This window comes from Pleurodeles waltl, chromosome 10 (assembly GCF_031143425.1).
Source record: "Pleurodeles waltl isolate 20211129_DDA chromosome 10, aPleWal1.hap1.20221129, whole genome shotgun sequence".
Classification (NCBI taxonomy): domain Eukaryota; kingdom Metazoa; phylum Chordata; class Amphibia; order Caudata; family Salamandridae; genus Pleurodeles; species Pleurodeles waltl.
The window spans coordinates 1002652954-1002667593 of record NC_090449.1 but is presented as its reverse complement, the minus strand read 5'-3'; the positions used below and the strand labels follow the sequence as shown (position 1 = coordinate 1002667593).

The 14640-nt window shown below is 44.8% G+C and overlaps 1 protein-coding gene across 2 annotated transcripts in view; it reads left to right on the top strand.

Annotated features, from left to right (window-relative positions):
- PHKA1 (phosphorylase kinase regulatory subunit alpha 1) overlaps positions 1 to 14640 on the top strand; it is a 967577-nt gene that overhangs the window by 608402 nt on the left and 344535 nt on the right. For both annotated transcript variants that reach the window (XM_069211854.1, XM_069211853.1), the window contains exon 22: positions 8735 to 8891. In XM_069211854.1, coding sequence (XP_069067955.1) covers positions 8735 to 8891 — 157 coding nt within the window. The remainder of the gene's footprint in view (positions 1 to 8734; positions 8892 to 14640) is intronic.

Sequence of the window (14640 nt, the reverse complement as noted above, 5' to 3'; positions counted from 1 at the left end):
AAGTCCCTTGTAACTGGTACCAAGGGCCCTGATGCCAGGGAAGGTCTCTTAGGGCTGCAGCATGTCTTATGCCACCCTGGGGACCCCCTCACTCAGCACGTGCACACTGCTTGCCAGCTTGTGTGTGCTGGTGGGGAGAAAATGACTAAGTCGACATGGCACTGCCCTCAGGGTGCCATGCCAACCTCACACTGCCTATGGAATAGATAAGTCACCCCTCTAGCAGGCCTTACAGCCCTAAGGCAGGGTGCACTATACCACAGGTGAGGGCATAAGTGCATGAGCACTATGCCCCTACAGTGTCTAAGCAAAACCTTAGACATTGTAAGTGCAGGGTAGCCATAAGAGTATATGGTCTGAGAGTCTGTCATACAGGAACTCCACAGCACCATAATGGCTACACTGAAAACTGGGAAGTTTGGTATCAAACTTCTCAGCACAATAAATGCACACTGATGCCAGTGTACATTTTATTGTGAAATTCACCCAGATGGCATCTTAGAGATGCCCCCTGAAAACATACCCGACTTCCAGTGTGGGCTGACTAGTTTTACCAGCCTGCCACACACCAGACATGTTGCTGGCCACATGGGGAGAGTGCCTTTGTCACTCTGTGGCTAGTAACAAAGCCTGTACTGGGTGGAGGTGCTTCTCACCTCCCCCAGCAGGAACAGTAACACCTGGCGGTGAGCCTCAAAGGCTCACCCCCTTTGTTACAGCGCCACAGGGCATCCCAGCTAGTGGAGCTGCCCGCCCCCTCCGGCCACGGCCCCACTTTTGGCGGCAAGGCCGGAGGAGATAATGAGAAAAACAAGGAGGAGTCACTGGCCAGTCAGGACAACCCCTAAGGTGTCCTGAGCTGAGGTGACTCTGACTTTTAGAAATCCTCCATCTTGCAGATGGAGGATTCCCCCAATAGGATTAGGGATGTGCCTCCCTCCCCTCAGGGAGGAGGCACAAAGAGGGTGTAGCCACCCTCAGGGCTAGTAGCCATTGGCTACTAACCCCCCAGACCTAAACACACCCCTAAATTGAGTATTTAGGGGCCCCCAGAACCTAGCAAGATAGATTCCTGCAACCTGAAGACGAAGAAGGACTGCTGACCTGAAGCCCTGCAGAGAAGACGGAGACACCAACTGCTTTGGCCCCAGCCCTACCGGCCTGTCTCCCCACTTCGAGAAAAACTGCAACAGCGACGCGTCCCCCATGGTCCAGCGACCTCTAAAGCCTCAAAGGACTACCCTGCATCTAAAAGGACCAAGAACTCCCGAGGACAGCGGCCCTGTTCCACAAAGACTGAAACTTGCAACAAAGAAACAACTTTTAAAGGACTCCACATTTCCCGCCGGAAGTGTGAGACTTTCCACTCTGCACCCGACGCTCCCGGCTCGACCTGCGGAGAAACAACACTACAGGGAGGACTCCCCGGCGACTGCAAGCCCGTGAGTAGCCAGAGTTGACCCCCCCCCCCCCGAGACCCCACAGCGACGCCTGCAGAGGGAATCCAGAGGCTCCCCCTGACCGCGACTGCCTGCTTCAAAGAACCCGACGCCTGGTAAAGACACTGCACCCGCAGCCCCCAGGACCTGAAGGATCCGACCTCCAGTGCAGAAGTGACCCCCAGGTGGCCCTCTCCCTTGCCCAAGTGGTGGCTACTCCGAGGAGCTCCCCCCTTGCCTGCCTGCATCGCTGAAGAGACCCCTGGGTCTCCCATTGAAACCTATTGCGAACCCGACGCCTGTTTGCACACTGCACCCGGCCACCCCCGTGCTGCTGGGGGGGTACTTTCTGTGCTGACTTCTGTCCCCCCCGGTGCCCTACAAAACCCCCCTGGTCTGCCCTCCGAAGTCGCAGGTACTTACATGCTGGCAGACTGGAACCGGGGCACCCCATTCTCCATTGAAGCCTATGCGTTTTGGGCACCACTTTGACCTCTGCACCGGACCAGCCCTGAGCTGCTGGTGTGGTAACTTTGGGGTTGCCCTGAACCCCCAACGGTGGGCTACCTTGGACCCAACTTTGAACCCTGTAGGTGTTTTACTTAACTGCAAAACTAACCAAAACTTACCTCCCCCAGGAACTGTTGAAAATTGCAGTGTCTAGTTTTAAAATAGCTTATTGCCATTTTTGCTAAAACTGTACATGATATTGTGTTGATTCAAAGTTCCTAAGATACCTGAGTGAAATACCTTTCATTTGAAGTATTACTTGTAAATCTTGAACCTGTGGTTCTTAAAATAAACTAAGAAAATATATTTTTCTATATAAAAACCTATTGGCCTGGAATTGTCTTTGAGTGTGTGTGTTCCTCATTTATTGCCTGTGTGTGTACAACAAATGCTTAACACTACCCTCTGATAAGCCTACTGCTCGACCACACTACCACAAAATAGAGCATTAGAATTATCTCTTTTTGCCACTATCTTACCTCTAGGGGGAACCCTTGGACTCTGTGCATGCTATTTCTTACTTTGAAATAGTGCATATAGAGCCAACTTCCTACAGGTATGTTTTACTATCTCTTTTTCCTGTTATGCATGGACATCTCTCTATATATGGTTTCGCTTCACATTCCATTTTCACCAACCATGATTGAAAACAATCTAGCAATGGAGCTGATGACTATGCACATTATCTCCAAGAGTCATAGTTCCTCATGAATCTAAATACTTCTTTGATGAAAAACAACTTGTACACGTCCGGGTCAAACACTAGATGGCAGAAGTATACACAGCATGTGAATCTACAGTACTACATGCTACAAACAGATGCTTACAGTGTGAGTGACATTTTCCTTGTTATTTCTTTACAAAACAAAACACACAACCACTACAAATTATGAACTTACAGTAATACCTTTATAATTTACACAGCACCTTTAAATTAATATAACATTACTTATTGTTTATCTACAACCAAACTTAAACTACAGAAAAATATGCATTTTAAAACTTTCAACTTTAATTTATAAAGTACTCAACACATCAAAATTATTGTAACTTGCACACCTCCATATAAAGTATATTCAGCTCGGTAGCCACACTACCTTAAATATAACTCGCCACTCTATCAATCATTGTGTTTAGTCAAACATTTGATGGCAATATCATAACTGTTCCTGTAAATACTACTATTTTAGTTGGTATAACTGAGATTATATAAAATGGTATAGGCAGTCCATGGAGAAGGCACGAGTTATAGTTAATGTAGTGTGGCTACTGAGTTGAATACACTGTATGGAGGTGCACAATGGTTGTTTGTGATTTAACAAAAACAAGTTCATGGAGTTCAATTGTGGAGAAACCATTTCATCTAAACTGTTTCTTTGAACATTTCAGACTAAATGGCATTTATGTTTTCGTAGAAACCAATTTATAGAATGTCTTTTTGGTCAAATCTGGCTTTTGATTGCTTATTTTCTAAGTGTGAATGCAATGGTTGCACGTCTTACTTTCAGAAACAGATTTTGTCTGAGATATTTATTTCTGTGATTTACTTTAGGGGACAGTATTTCATATGTATATTTTTGACACTGCCAACTACTTCAGATGCTTTTAAATTTATGACCCATCACCACCCATAAACATCATCCATTGCTGAACCCTCACAATCCCTAAACACCACTAATGCCTGCCTCCTAAAATCGCCCACCACACCTAAGCTACGTTCGTCCCTGAAGTCTAAATACGTTTCAACCCCACAATTCCACCATCCCTGAAACATAAATTTACTCACTACCCCAAATCCATCCGTTGCTGAACCATAAAAACTTTCAGTGCCAACATCCCACCCATCCCATACCCTTAAAACACTTCACCACACTCCACCCATCCCTGAACCCTAAAAACTAATTCTCACCACCCTTAAACACCAACAATCCATGACCTGTAAGAACTCATCACCCTAAACTACTCATTCCTGAACCCTAAAAACCCCATTCTACATCTAAACTCCACCCATCCCTGAATCCTTAAAACCCCTCCCCACCCTAAACTCAACCCCATTCAGAAACCCCCAAAACTCTTCGCCACCACAGCTGCTACCCATAATTGAACCTTTAAATCCGATAATAAGGACTAAATACATAAATGTGTAAGATTCTAGGACTTCTTGGATGGGATATTCACATGCTTTTTAGTGCCTGTTGTATGGCAAATTCTACACTTTGCAGTTTCTTTGCTGAGTTTTTTCTAGGATTTGTTTTTCTTGTTGATTACTGCATGCTGGTGGACTACGATCTGGGTGTTTTTGTTTTGTGGTCTCTGCCGCCTCTACCCCTTTTTTGTGCTATGTTGTTTGTAAATTTACTTGCCACTCTCCCATAATGCTCCCCGCTTTTTTATTGAATGGGTTGCGGGTGGTCCCCCACTGATTTCATGCTCTAGCCTGCTTCTTTTTCTGTTTTTTCTTCGGCATCCATTCCAATGCCCAATTCCTTAGAGCGGTGCAAGTGGAAAGCATGGCAGAGAGTCCGTGTAAGAGTGAGAAGTAGCACCAAAGATTAGGGTGCTTAAACACCATCATTTACATTTAAAATGTTATAACGTTATTTTCATTTTAGATTTAATTTATGAATGTGGATCACATGTATATAATATTGGAAAATTGAGAGTTTATTCTATATGTTCCTATTACATAATAATTTAATTGATCCCTAAGAGGAATGTTTGGGCTTTTGTATTAGAATGAGCGCTGCTGGGTTCTCCAGGGACGACCATACCTCTCTTATGGCTATGCTTTTCAATGAAGCCAGGCTGTTTCATCAGAAGGTGGATTCAGCCCTGCAGCAATTTAATGTTAGCAAGGCTCTGGCTCATTCTCTGGGTCTATTTCCTTCATTTACCCATTTCAATAGGAATACTCAAAATATCTTACCTATTCGAGGGGCATTTTTACTGCTGGAGGCAACATTCACAAACTAACAGCTAGCCCAGTCCTTTTGTGGCTGTAAGGGCAGAGTTGGTGGTCGAGGACGAGGATGATCAGGTACAACAGTTGTCCTCATTCCCTTCTCCTGTTGCCGCCGAGCTGCTTTAGCTCGCACTCTGGCTGCCATCGGAGGCCAGTAGGAGAAAGGAATACAAATTGTCCTTGTGTATGATTACTTTGAGCCAGTGGGCTCTGCATATTGTTCAGTTTGATTGCACCTTCCCTTTCTTGACTGCTTCTCTCCATATTCGCACAGTGTTTGTCCAGACATCATGTATCATGCCATTATTCTTTTCAGAGAGGTTCAGATATTACAGGCAAAGGCAACAATTGAGTTTGTGTTCTTGGCGAAGATGGGCCTGGGGTGTTGTACCTGATGCTTCATGATCCTTGAGAAAGATAAAGGACTGAGTAAATATTTGACCACAGACTTTTGAACACCAACCTCTAGAAGAAGATAAAAATGTGGATACTGGCCCATTTATTACTGGCTTTGGAGCCAGAGGACTGGATGGTGGCCTTTCAGAATGAATACTTCATGTGGAAGTCCTCATGTAGCTCCGATCTGTGATGGATTGATATTATTTTCATTTTACCATCCTGACCTTCAGCTTTACATCAGTCTCTCAGGGTTCCGTTGAAAATCATATCGGTGGTTATGGCCCATCATTGCAGGTCAGGATTGCGTATATTATTATACATCAGTCACTGGCTCCTGAAGGTGGGTTCAACGTAGCAAGTTGTTAGTCAACGTGGCACAATAGTGTTGTTGTTATCTAGGTTGGCATTCTCCCTCAACAAACCAAATCCCACCTTCAGCCAGTGTTGAGGATTGCTTTTTACAGAATCTTCATCTTTGCAGCAAGTCCAGGACATTCAGACTGTGATTGTTAGATTTTGGTAGCAAGCCTTGATGGCTTGGAGGCTTCTTGGACTTTTGGCCTCCTGCATCTTTCTGGTGCTTATGCCCATTGACACATTCAGCTCTTCATCAATGGGCCCATTACTGGCAGTGCCTATGAGACAGTGTTTTTATTTTGACCAAGACAGTCTGGAATCTACAGTGATGGATACTCATCTTTATTTTGGCAGACCATGCACCTTTTACCAGCCAGAGCATAGAGTGGTGATGGCTCAGGGCTTAGGAGTCCATTGGGATGATGTGGAGATTAGAAGTCTCTGGTCACTGATGGAACTGCTCTTCCATATCAGTCTTTTGGAGTTGTGTGCTGTTAATCAGTTCCCCCAGGAGTTTCTACCTTTTGTTAGGGCAAGTGAGTCCTAGTCATGATGACAACACAGCTGCCAAGCAGGAAACAATGGGGTCTTGTGTCCTTTGTCTAGAGGCTCTGAAGCATTTGTGGGAGCTGGAACCTCTTGGGGATCTCACTGACAATGAGTCATTGTTCAGGTTCCTACAGAGTGAGAGCAGGCAAACCCAGCAAGTGTCATTTTTCTGATGTCAAGTGACATCAGCAACCTACGTTTTCACAGGGTGACTTGGCCCAGTTGGATGCACACTTAGTAGATCTATTAACCATTTCCCAGAACCTTCATTGCCCAGCCTTACTGCCAAGGAGTTCCCATCTCGAGGATCCCTAGGAGACATTTTCCGTCTCAGTTTCTCTTTAAAGCATTTCCGCATTTGCTACTGATTCCACAAGTCCTGAAGAAGGTCAGGCAGAACTAGGCTCAAGTGATTCTGATAGCCCTGAAGTGGATTTGGAACTTAGACCTCCTGAATCTCAGCGTACTCCCTCAAGTTCATCAGCCTCTTCAGGAGGACCATCTATTTGAGTGACAGCTGTCCTGGACCCAGCAATGATAGAGATTATAGTGAAGAAGTCACAGCCCTTTTTGCAAGGAAGCCTCTTGGTGAGGCCCCTACCCAAGTTTTGAGGGTACAGACAATGGTGGATCTGTTGTTCTATTCTCTGAGCATTGGTTGTTTTGCACTTCCATTTTTTATCAACATCTTCCCCTTATAAACGTTTGCATAATGACTAGATTACAAGTTCTGACAAAAGCCTAGAAAACTAATAAAGGACAATAGCAGACTCAAACATGTTGCCACCTCACTCACATTTGGGTTGAAGATTTCCCCGTTGACATTTAATCCTATTCCTTGGGCATCTGATAAAGTTAGTCTCAGTTCTACCAAGAGGTAGTTTTATTTTCACTTCTTTACTGCTGCATTCTGCATCATCACCAACAACAATTGCCCACATAGTTATTACCCATCCAATGGGCTTCTCTCCTGCAGGGGAGGTGTTTTGTTTATGGTTTGAGGAGGAACCCTGTGATGAAGCATACCACCTAAGAGTGGATGATGGTTTCCGTCTTAACCGAAAAATGCCTTTAGAGCCATAGAAACATAGTTTTATTTTCTAGGTTGGTAACATTTTGCCTCTTGAATAGTCAGATTTGGGGTATCTATTTTTTTTGAGTGTTTAAAAATTGTTGTGAGGAAGCATTCATGGATCTCTAAAAACTCCACAGCCCTATTTTGTGTTCTTTGCCTTCACCCAAATCTCCACAGTCAACACCTTCATGTGTGGAGATTGAACAGAAGCAATTGAGAGGTTTTTTTTGTAATTTTGGCTGCTTGCTGATCTTTCAAAAAGTCTATTCTGACTGTTGATCTAAATTTGTCACTTGGTGTGAGGACAGACAGGTTGATCCTACGCAGCCTAAAATGTCTGATGTCCTTCTGTACGTTTTGGTGGTGGACCAACAAGATTTTGCTGTGATCACTGTTAACAACTAGTTTCTGCGTTTGCATGATCAGTGCTGTTTGCATGGTTCTCTTGTTGTAATGGACTTCTTGAAAGGGCTTTCACACGTTTCCCCTGCTCACTTCATTATGCCGCAGTGGGATGTGAATTTGGCTATTATTTTTCTGATGTATGTCCTCTCAAGCACATTTGTAACCATGCTATTCCCATTTCTCCACCCAAACCCACTAAAGAGCAGAAACTGCTCCACAAGTTGAATCCTTAAAAGACCCTCAGTTTCTACAATCATAAGCCAAAAGATACCAAGTGGTTGATAATATTTTTCAAAAATGGACCTTTCATGATTTACTGTCCAGTGCATCAAACTATGTTGTACCTTGGGGGGAAAAAAGGAGCCTTGACCCATGTGCTCACTCCATCAGAGTGAAGGGTCACTTCTAGAACTCTGGTCTGAGGTGCTCCTGGTTTAGACCTCATTCTATAAAGGGCACCCATCTATACTTTGACCAGGCACTATTATATCGACTCCCAGGTCGATAGCATGCTCGTTTTGCTCACTTGGTCTTGCAAGATTTCCTGGTCTAAGTCTACTCCTTAGACCCATTCCTTGAGAAAAAGCTCATTTTTATATCTATATACACAAAGAGAAATTTTAGTTTCCATCAAAAGAACAAGTTGCTTTGGTAATGCTCTTTCTGGTTTAAACTCTAACCTCAGATTTGTCACCGCCGGGCGGTGATGCCTATATGCAGCTCTTTATTCTCATGCCTTGAGGTGGGATGGAGCTGCGTCGGAGGCCAATAGCATTCAAGTGCTATGCCAAAGAGTTTTCCGGATTCAGTCTGGCATCTGAGTAAATTCATAAGGTATGGACTCTGCGGTTAGATTTCAACATTGAAGATAACTGACTTTCAGCACATCTTGGTGTTGACTTTAAGCAGGCACATATTACATGGCATGTCCTTTCCCATCTTCAACAGTTTGGATGCTGAATTTAGTAATAAAAAACTGAAATATTTATAGTCAATGTGCTTCCTCAGTTTAATTGCTTTACTTTTTTCCAAACATAGGGGGGCAAACTGGGACACGGAGATATATGGAAATCCGGGTGTCACCGTAAAGGATCTTCTGACTGAACTTTACAGCAAAGTTGGAGCCACACGCCAGTGGGCACTAATACGCTGTATATCTGGGACACTAAAGAAGAAAGTTGAAGCTCTTGATGAGGTACAGTCTTTGTTAAACTTTACAATCTACATTTTATTTAAACTGTAATTTGAAAACAAAAAGGATGGAATTGTGATCTACTGAAGGAGGAATAGATTGCTGCTTTGCAGAGGGGCCTGAGTATTGTAGGCAGACTTAGAGCAAGCTCCTACAGTGTAGCACAGGAAATATGATCATCCTTGTCATCCACCTGAGACCAAGTCCTGCTTCACTTCCTAGTGCAATACACCAGTTAATTTTCAACATTCATGTACCTTTATCCAACCTGATTGATGGAAAGCTGAAATTTCATGGTCAGAAGCTTGTTTTTTGGCGGTGCTCAACCACTTTCCTTGAAAAAAGAAGAAAATTAACTGAAGTCTCAGAAGCATCCTAAAACTTTTACCATCAGACACTTTCAGGATTAAGAAGCTTAACAGAACCACCTAGGATTAGTTAATTGTCAATGTGGATGATATAGGCTTCTTATTATTTACTATGATCCACACATATAAAACCAAAATGAGGTTACTGCCACGATTGGGACGAGACAGTATGTGCCTTTAGAAACTACAAACATAATAGTTTTCGGAACAAAGGAACCCAATAAAATAATGTGATCTGTAAGTTTACAAGATTATATACAATGTTACTATACTTGGGTGATTTACTTGAATGCCAGCAAATCTGTTTGAATGTGTAAAAAATAAATGCTAATTTGTTGAATTAGGCCATATATTGATTGTCCGTTTGCTACAAGACATTAATTGTGTAAATATACATTGTAGTCTGTGGCATCTCAGTGCTCCCACGGGCAAACGTTTATCAAATACAAATGCACTGAATAGTCCCGCTCATGTCTGGGATCCTAGAGTGTGTGTGTGTATGTATGTATGTGTGTGCATATATATGTGTGTGTGTGTGTTCATTGAAAAAAAAAAAATGATTCAGTGACAAAAAGTTCAGTGACAACGTAAGTTTTAAATGTGCAAAACTACTGAAATTCATCAGTTATAGTTATCTGACATAATATCATGACATCTATGAAATCATTGATAATATCACTGCAACATTTGCAATAAAATATATGAAAAAACTGTGTGACAGGGGCACAAGTTATAGTTGTTCTGTGATTTTTTTGTTGATTTTTTTTTTTTACTGTAGTAATATTTTATTACCATGTGTAAAGCCACCCTCCAGTAGGCAGCCAGGTATCCCCATCCCCCTATTTAAAAAAAGGAGACCCTATGGTCCTTAGTGGCTTGCGGAGGGGAGCCGTGTACCTCCTGTGTGCCTCCATCCTCTAAAAAAAAAAAAAAAGCCCCCGATGGTGGAGTTCCTGGGGAACGAAGTGGCTCAAGGAGGGAGCTGCAGCACCAGTCCTCCTTTTGTTTTTTACTTAAAAAAAAAAAATACCTGTGGGATGGGGTTCCAAGTCCCAAAGTGGCTTAGGGAGATGGGGGTGGGAGGACAGCACCAATGGGTTGGACACAGGACCTGCGGCCATCCCCACATTGAGCATGTCCAGAGGCCTTGCACAGCATGTGGTTGGACGCAGGGTCTGGCCTGGTATGTGGCCAGCCATTCATCCAACCCACTGCAGGCAGCCAACCCCACACTGCGCAGGGCCTTTGGCCGTGTGCCCTTGTGGTTGGCTGAAGGGCCTGGCTTGTGGCCAGGATGTACATTCAGCCCATTGGCTCATCATAGGATTTGCACAGTGACAGCCACACCGACCTAGAAAGCTACAAAGCCTTTTGCCATTTTTACAGCAAAGTCTTAAGTATAGGATTAGCCCAGTATCATCCACGCCGTGCTGAAAAGTGAGACAATCCTTTTACTACTCCAGGCACTGTATTACAGCTTTGAACTGGTAAAATAGCATCAAAGCCAACCTGGATTGAATAAAAGCAACCTCTGACACAGGTTTCGCTCTACTTGAAGCTTGAAGCTAATCAGAGAGAGCTTTGTCCAGAAACAAGGGAGCATCCAGTAAAAGTCAAAACAACAGACTTAGAGTGCTGCATAAATTATGCTAAAGAGGAAGCAGGTATCTCTGGGTTTAAGTGGAGAGCAGCTTCTTTATATGCAGCACCCTACAATACCACCAACACTGAATCTGCTCACCTCAAATTTCCATTTTGCTAGCAGAGTTCTTAAGCATAGGTTTTGCCCAATGCCATCCACTCCGAGCTGACAGTGCCATCCACTCCGAGCTGAAAAATGCCAGAAATCTTTTTCATTTCCAGGCACAGTATTTCTTTAAAACTGTGCTACAAAATCAGACTTTGAGATGAGCAGATTCAGAGTGTTGGTGGCTTTGTAGGGTATATAACGAAGCTGCTCTCCACCTAAATGTGGAAACTACCCAGAGTTATATATATGTGTGTGTGTGTGTGTGTGTGAGAGTATACTATTATTATATATAAAAATGTGTGTGTATATATGTGTGTATATATATATATATATATATATATAAAAAATAATATCATTGACAACAACACCGTTCATTGCCAAGGCCTGTGCTCGATCCCCAACGCTCATGGGGATGGCTGCAGGGACTAGTTTGAGTCCAGGCCCTGCAACCAAGCCCTTGGACAGCCACCCTCCCTGCCTTTTCCTGTGTGCAGCGTGGGTTAGCCACAGGGCAAGCACCCATATGCAGCTGATCCACCACAGACACCTACACGACCCCCTTTTTTGGTTCATTATTGGTTTTTCTAGTCCTGCAGGACTCTTTAGAGTCAGCGTGACCCCTGCGCGAGCAGGGTAGTTTAGCTGACTCACGCATCAGTCCCACAGGATAGCATCAACTCAAAAAATAAAAAAAATATGCTTTTGCCCTTATGTTTGCCTCTGGGACCACCCACATGGTTTAGGTGGTGGGTCTGTGTACCCCTCTACCCTACCCTTTTCTACTTTTTTTTGTTTTTATTTTCAGGACACTGGGACCGAGTCCTTGTGTCCTGAAATGGCAGCCACAAGATCGCTCCTCATGTTGCTGCAGCCAGCCAATCATAGTGCGTGTCCTGGTGGAACGAGACAGCCAACATGAAAAAAGACCCCTTCAGCTAATCAGATTGTTCTTTTATTTGAAGTTGTTTGAATGCTGGGCTCTTGTGAGAGTCCCACAAATCTAACTGTCCACACATACATACTGTTGGACCTGGCCCTTTTACAGAGTCATTCCCCAGACTTTTTGCCTTTTTCCTCCTAGTTTTTCTGACCTTGGTTGGCTGGCATTATGACTCTGAGCACTTTTTCACTGCTAAACAGTGCTAAAGTACATGTGCTCTCCCTTGTAAATTGGTATGATTGGCTTATACCGAATGTGCATATTTAATTTACTTGTAAGTCCCTTGTAAAGTGGTATCCCTATACCCAGGGCCTGTAAATTAAATGCTACTAGTGACCCTGCAGCAATGCTTGCGCCACCCACTGAAGTACCCTGTCCAACCTATCTCAGGCTTGCTAGCGCAGGGCCTGCTGTGAGTGCTGCCTTCTCATAGGATTGCATTAGAAATGCTCTGCCTTATGTGTAAGGGGTATTGTGTGATTTATGAGGGGTAGCGTAGGCATGTTTAGTATGGTTGTAATGGTGGTAAGAAATGCTGCAAAGGTGTATTTTTATTACTATTACAGAAATGCCACTTCTAGAGAGCATTTCTCTGTGCTTATGACTCTGGTGTTTGGCAGCTTGACTCCAATCCACGTCTGGGCAGACTGACAGTTGGGCTTTGTGCATACTTTTCAGACAGCCTGTACACAGAGAGGGTGGAGGTGTCACAGAGGTGCATCTACATATTGTATAGTCTTTCTGGGCTGAGAGAAGGGAGAGGCGGGGCACACCTGCATTTGTAAAGGCTGTGCCCTGGCCTCGCCAATAGGGTCATTTACACCCCATTGATGTTTGAAGCCTGTGCTTGAGGTGAGAAGGGGCACTCCCAGAACCAGTTGTAACTGGTTGAACCCCCCTCTCCTCCTCATTGTAAAAGACACTGTAAACAGGATAAGTTCAGGGGAATTTTCCTCACAATTTGGAAATTCTTGGGACTCCAGTAACTTACTGGAAACTGGGCACAGGACGCTGCTGAAAGGACTCACCAGGGCCCACCTTGGACTGCTGCTGCTGTGTTGACCTGGGACCTGCCTGATCACTAGGAGGAACTGCCACCATCTGCAACCCTTGTGCTGGCCTGTAGCTGGGCCCGTCAGCCCTGTGCTCCTTTTCATGCTTGTCTCCAGGGGGCAGGGGGCCGTGGCCCCTGACCCTTGCAAATTATCCCTTTCATTAGAGTGCCGTTTCGTATATTAAAAGGGCCTAGAGAGTGCTTCTTTGTGCCCCTTGCGCCTCCTGCGCACAGTTGCCGGGAAATAAAATCACTGCTGCAACCCGGGATACAAGATGTGCCTCCAGCGCTTTTAAGAAGCGCTCATTTTGCTGCCTGATTTCACTGCTGCAGCCTGAGTGTGTTTATTGCTGTTTGAGCACGTTGCGCTCCACCCTGTGCCCCCAGGGCACCAAAAGCAGGAAGAAAGGAGCGGGCGTGCTCCTGCCGCGCCCCCGGGCACCAGCAAGCACCTTCCTTGGTGCCTGCTCACCGCATCGGCCCAGGAAAGGGCAGAAGAGCGGCTCGCGCACCGTGTCGGGGGTGGCCCCGGTAGACCAGGAGGAAAGCCTCATCGAAGGCCCTTACTCCACTTTTTCATTTTTGGGCAGCTGCACCGAGGACGAGGGCGGCTGCCTACTACAACGTAGGGCATGGGGCAGAAAGGGAGTTCCTTTCCGCCCTGGCCGGTGCCTTAGGGGCATGAACGCCCCAGTAACTCTTTGGGTTGGTTGGTGCCAATTCTCCCCCTCCCGCCCCCAGCAGGAGGGTCAGTTGGGACCCGTGAGGGGGCCCACCGAACGGGTTGGTGCTGAATTCTGGCCCGGGCCCCGATACGCAGCACCGGAGGGGATGCAGACCGGCCCCCTCCTCCAAGAATAAAAAAAGGTGGCCCCTGATTTGCGCCCAGGAGCGCGGGAGCTGATCTTCTTAGCACAGGAAGTGCCGTGTTTGCCCTCAAACAGGTACCTTGTCACAGACATAACCTAATTCTTATCTGCCTATACTGGACTGGCTAGAATTATTATACATCCTGTTTTTATGAGGGCACATATAAGTGTTGATGTTGCTTTTATGGGCATGACCTGCTGATATATGTTTTTCCTGACTTGCCATAGGTTCCCTAATGTTCCTTTTACGGATATTTATGAAGTGTTCATGACAAGTACATATATTTCTTTATTGTAATTCCTCACTACTGTTTATGTTGCAGAATCCTGTGTACTTACTTGTTCCATTGTGACAACTGCTTATTTTTGCAGAGTATTAGTAACTTGTGTATCATTCTGACAACTGCTAAGGTCGCAGGGTATTACTGACGTGCAATGTTTGGTCTAATTATGTTTTGTGCAATACAGTTTATTTTTACATAGCTCAGTGTTGTGTTTACTTTGTGGTGTACATATTGCGTCACGTGTGTTGTGTGTGTGTTGTGCAAATGCTTTACACATTGCCTCCGGGTTAGACCTGACTGCTCGTGCCAAGCTACCAAGGGGGTGAGCAGAGGTTATTTTGGACGTGTAACTTCCTTGCCCTGACTAGAGTGGGTGGGTTCTGCCTGGCTTAGGTGCATACCCTAACCAACCAGAAATCCAATTTCTAACACATACATTTTGAATCTTAATTTCTCAAAAACTACTTGTAAGGAAAGCCACCACTTC